Source organism: Mesitornis unicolor, unplaced genomic scaffold, assembly GCF_000695765.1.
Source record: "Mesitornis unicolor isolate BGI_N332 unplaced genomic scaffold, ASM69576v1 scaffold9781, whole genome shotgun sequence".
Classification (NCBI taxonomy): Eukaryota; Metazoa; Chordata; class Aves; order Mesitornithiformes; family Mesitornithidae; genus Mesitornis; species Mesitornis unicolor.
This window is the reverse complement of record NW_010165755.1, coordinates 1-4,494: the sequence shown is the minus strand read 5'-3', so window position 1 is coordinate 4,494 and position 4,494 is coordinate 1. Positions and strand designations below refer to the sequence as shown.

Below are 4,494 nucleotides of genomic sequence, written 5' to 3'. Positions count from 1 at the left end.
TACAGTGAGCTTCTTGGCTTTGATTATTATAAGCAATATGAAAAATTCCACCTAGGTAATCTAACAGAAGAAATTTTATGCATGTTTTATGCTAGACTGATCTTTCTGCTCTCCTTTTAATATTCAAGCTTTCACAGACGTAATCTCGCATGCCAGACTGCAGAACGCAGGTTTCACTGCTATGCAGCCACACCAGTGTTTTACACGCGCTCAAGCCGCACGCCACACCAGACACCGAAGATGCACACAGCTTGCAAATAACCAGTTCATTTGCTTGATGTACTCGTAAAGCCATTTACATCAGGGAGCCCAGGGTCAGAGCTCATCCTCCCAGCATGGAATGCGCTACCTGCGCTGCACCTCAGACCTGCTGAGCTTCCGTGACTGCAGCCCAAGACCCTTCACATAAATCTAGCCAGGGGCCAAAGGCAAAGAATGCACGTAGGTAGGGACAGTACTATTAAACAGGTCTGGGTTGTTTGGTTTGGTTCCCCCCCTTAATCAGTGAAGGCACATTTAAGTGTTGCCTTTTTAAAACCAGTACTCACAAAGGGATACTGCAGGAAACACTTCTTTAACCACTGTCCTACATTCAGCTTCTTCCTTTCTCCCTTGGAGGGCTCAGTCCCAGTTTGTAAGAGTCTCACTCAATTTTAAAGGAAACAACTCCAGAAGTCACAGTCTTCATACATCTGAGCATCATGCAGGTACTCAAGTTATCCCTAAACGACTTTCCATTTATTTGGAGTTACATTAGAATAGATACAGGTTGCACAAATAAAACACTGATTTCACGAAATTCAATGCTTCAGTCGTATCACTGCTTCAACCAAAAAGGGGGGGAGGGGGGCAGTGAAGAGAAGGCTGTAGCTTAACTAATAGGCTAGCATTGAACAATATTCTCCAATTTCTTTAGGTTCAGGCCTTCAAAACCCTTATTTTCCTTTTCACCAATTTTAAAATTAAAAATACACCCTCAACACCACAAATGTATGGTAAATAAAATTTGTATGCAAGTAGTGAGACCTCAAAAGTGCCACTGGACCACCAACAGCACGAGTATCATATTTCATGTTTTCACAAGGTCAAGGACAGATGAATCCAGATGCGATCCAAAGACTGATGGCAGCACGTAACTCAACTCATTTTGTTAACAGCACAGCACTCTCCAAGGAAGCATTTATGAAACGTTTTTCTATACAGTAAGACCTTGTCACACACCATTAAACATCTTTAAAAACAGTCCCCTGTGATGTAGGGGAAACTTCTCAGCCAAAAGACAAAGAATCTGAAAAAGGGTACTTCTGTTATGCTTAGACAAATGAGCAAATACTAAATGTTCTGCAAAAGTAAAATACTTTATTCAGCATGGAAGCCGTTAATTCTTAAGAGAAACCAAAAATGCCTTCTATTATCTAATTACTGCTGATTGCCTTTTCAGCTGCCACTCCTTGTTTGGGTTTCGAGTAATCCCAAGGTCTCCTGTTCTCTGTATACCCATAGAGCTTCCGCAGCGCCACGCGGGCAGCCTCCTCCTCTGCAGCAAGCAGCGTTTCACCAGGACCTTCAGCTATCATCTTCTTATTGCTTGGAAAAAACAAACAAACAAAAAACCATTTTCATAATGAAATCCTAAGCACTGCTGTGTATCGTCAATAAGGGCTGCTAGGTTATTCTTTTTCTCCAATGTCTATGAATACCAACATTTCAGTCGGTCTTTCCTGCAAAGATAAGTGATTGTATATTCAACAATGGAAACTCAAATCACAAATGCATCCATTTCCTAGAAGAACACTGCTCTGCTCATTTAGATTCCTAACATTTCACTGATGCTTTACAGTGTTCAGTTTGTTAACCCTGTTAAAAATATGCAAGTTTGCAAACTCTGGTTAGCTTAAAAAAAGAAGTTAAATGATTCTGTCTTTTCTCCTCCTCTGGTAAAAAAGCATTTTAAAGCTTCTTCAAAAGGATTCACAGAGAAGTTCTCTATGCTATGCAGTATGTTCTCAACTCTGCTTAGTCTATATCTACAGGCACTGAATAGAAACAGTTTCTGAAGGGAAACCAAGGATTCCAGAAGAAAAATAAAGTTCCTTACTTTTTTATAAGGTAATAAACCTTAGAAAGCACATAAACCAAAGCATGATAAATCAGAACAAGTTAAGGCAATCTTCTCATACATTTATCTGCACCTCATTTAGAATGATGTGGGTTTTTGTGGAAGAAGATCCTATCCTGCTCCAGAGGAGCAATGTCACTCCTGGGCAAGAGACCAGGATGGGAACTGACCATGCCTGAGACACCAGGGACAGACTGGCGCTTCCTAAGTCTTGTCCGGATACAGACACTCCTCTTGCCTCATTTACAGTGCCTGTGATTTGAAAACTAAAAAGCTTCTCTGGAATATAAAATAAGTCTCTCTTCAATCCCACCTCCCTTGATGTCTGGGTGTCTTTACCCTTCCCCAAGCCCTGGATACAGCTGCGGTCCCTCCAAACACATTCAGTTCTACTTTTCACAAAGTTCCTATGTCAGGTCACCCAGAACATACACCCAGACTCCTTCGTGCACCCAATTTAGACTTCGAAGCCCTTTAGTCAGAGATTGTCTTTTTACGCAGCATTACAACAAGCTACTGACAATGTTTAAATGGCTGAATTTATGCAAGAGTCACTGTAAGGTTTCTTTTCTGTAATAACTTGACCAAAGCGCATGAGTAGACAAGTGAAAGACCATCTTCCCTCCTCCCCTCCCCCCCAGCTAAAATCCATTTTACTTTAAATCAATATTGTACTAACCAGTACAACCCAACAAAGTACAGTGGCAGAACTGTGCTGACTCCCAGCTGCCTGGTAATTCTTGGTTCTGGAGAAGAGATATTCCTCTTGGTCAGCTCTTCCACTAGTAAGCCCATAGGATTTACAACTTCCCAGATCTCAAACAGGTCTTTTCCAATCAGCTGGGGAATAAAAAAATCCTAAACAAAAAGTATTCAGAAGTTAAATTAATGGCAAAGGTAATGAAGGCTCTAGCTTCTGGCATCTGCTAATAAAAATACAATATGAAGAGGCATTAATACAGTTAACAATAAATTGCTGAGATGAATGATGGAACTGCCTCAGTGCCCTGTCGCAGCCAAGCACAGCTAAGCAGCGTTGCTGCGCCCCACAGCTCTGGTTCTGATTTAGGCACTGAGAGAATGTGCGCCGTGGGCAAAGTCAACTGCCCAGCTATAAAGAAGGCACAGCATCAGCCTGAGAGGGGTTACAACAACATGTAGACACAGCTCTGAGTCTGAGGTAAGCACCTGGGTGCTGCTTCCAAGCAAGTTGACATCAGAAGAGTTCTGCAGACCGGCTGAAGGACTGTGCAGACCCACAGGACCTGTTCAGATCCTCTTACCTGTTAACTGCTACCTGCTCTCACAGAGACCTCCGAATGGTCTCATGCCAGAAATAAGACTTTAACAAACATTTCTCTATTGCAAGACTAGTAACAAGTGAAAAGGGTGACTGAAAGGGCAGTAGCTGCTAAAACTAGTTTATGCTGCATTTTAATTGAACGTTTCTGTATGAAAACTCTTTAAGTGCTTTCCTACATGCCAAACCTATTTTATACACCTGACCAGCCTGTGCTTCTTAAAGAAAAAAAAATAAAATCCACAACCCCAAACCCCCCACCCAACAGATGTAATTGCTAAATTGTCTTGTTACAAACAAGATCTTCTTCTCAAACCTCTGCCAATCTCCCTGGATCTCTGGCCACCAATTTCTGAGACCCTTAGATGTTGTTGTCAGTACAAAAATATATGGTAAGTAATGGCTTACCCTGACAAAGATCCCTGTTTTCTCAGGCCCGCTGCTATCGAGCAAGGCTCCTATCACAGCAAAGAACGTCCTCTGTAGTACAGCTGGTGGGACGGGAAACTCTCTGCAAAGCGTCAGGTCCTGTATAGCCAGGTTTCGAGCCACATAAGAAACAAGTTCCTGACTGGTAAGAAAATCAACGAGTGCTCCTATCCCCTTTGCAGGTAAATCTGGGTAGGCACCTTCAAAGCACTGTGTCAGGTAAGAACGTGAAAAAGACTCCCCTTGCTCAGCAAGTCCACTATTATCTTGCAGATTAAGAACAACCGTTTCTTTGTCTAGCCCAAGTTCTTGGCGTCTTGCCTCTTCACTTTCAATATAACAAGAATTGACAAATGCAGTCTTGAGAAGACCCAAAGAAAAATTCTCATGTACCCGGTGGCTGAAAGCTTGTATCTCTGCATGGTAATCCCAGTTGGGCTTCTCTGACCTACAGACATGGAAAAGAAAACAAAGTCAGACACAGAACAAGGAGTTACCCGCGCTGCACGCAGCCTGCCTTTCCGACAGTCGTAAGGAAATGAAAAACGGCATCGTTTCTGAAGATCAAAACCGGCGTTTAAAAGCCCCTCTTCCTCAGCCTCCCTGTCCCTGAGCCTCGCCATCACTGTCTTCCTCCCCGCCCCCC

The 4,494-nt window shown here is 42.8% G+C and overlaps 1 protein-coding gene across 1 annotated transcript; it reads right to left on the bottom strand.

The window, feature by feature from the left end:
• Nucleotides 1-1,415: 1,415 nt before the first annotated feature.
• On the bottom strand, nucleotides 1,416-4,296 carry MRPL44 (mitochondrial ribosomal protein L44; the record flags this gene model as incomplete). Its single annotated transcript, XM_010194744.1, has 3 exons — nucleotides 1,416-1,587; nucleotides 2,799-2,977; nucleotides 3,828-4,296. Coding segments are annotated over 3 exons (820 nt in total), but the record flags the coding sequence as incomplete, so codon positions are not given.
• Between the last annotated feature and the right edge of the window lie 198 nt (nucleotides 4,297-4,494).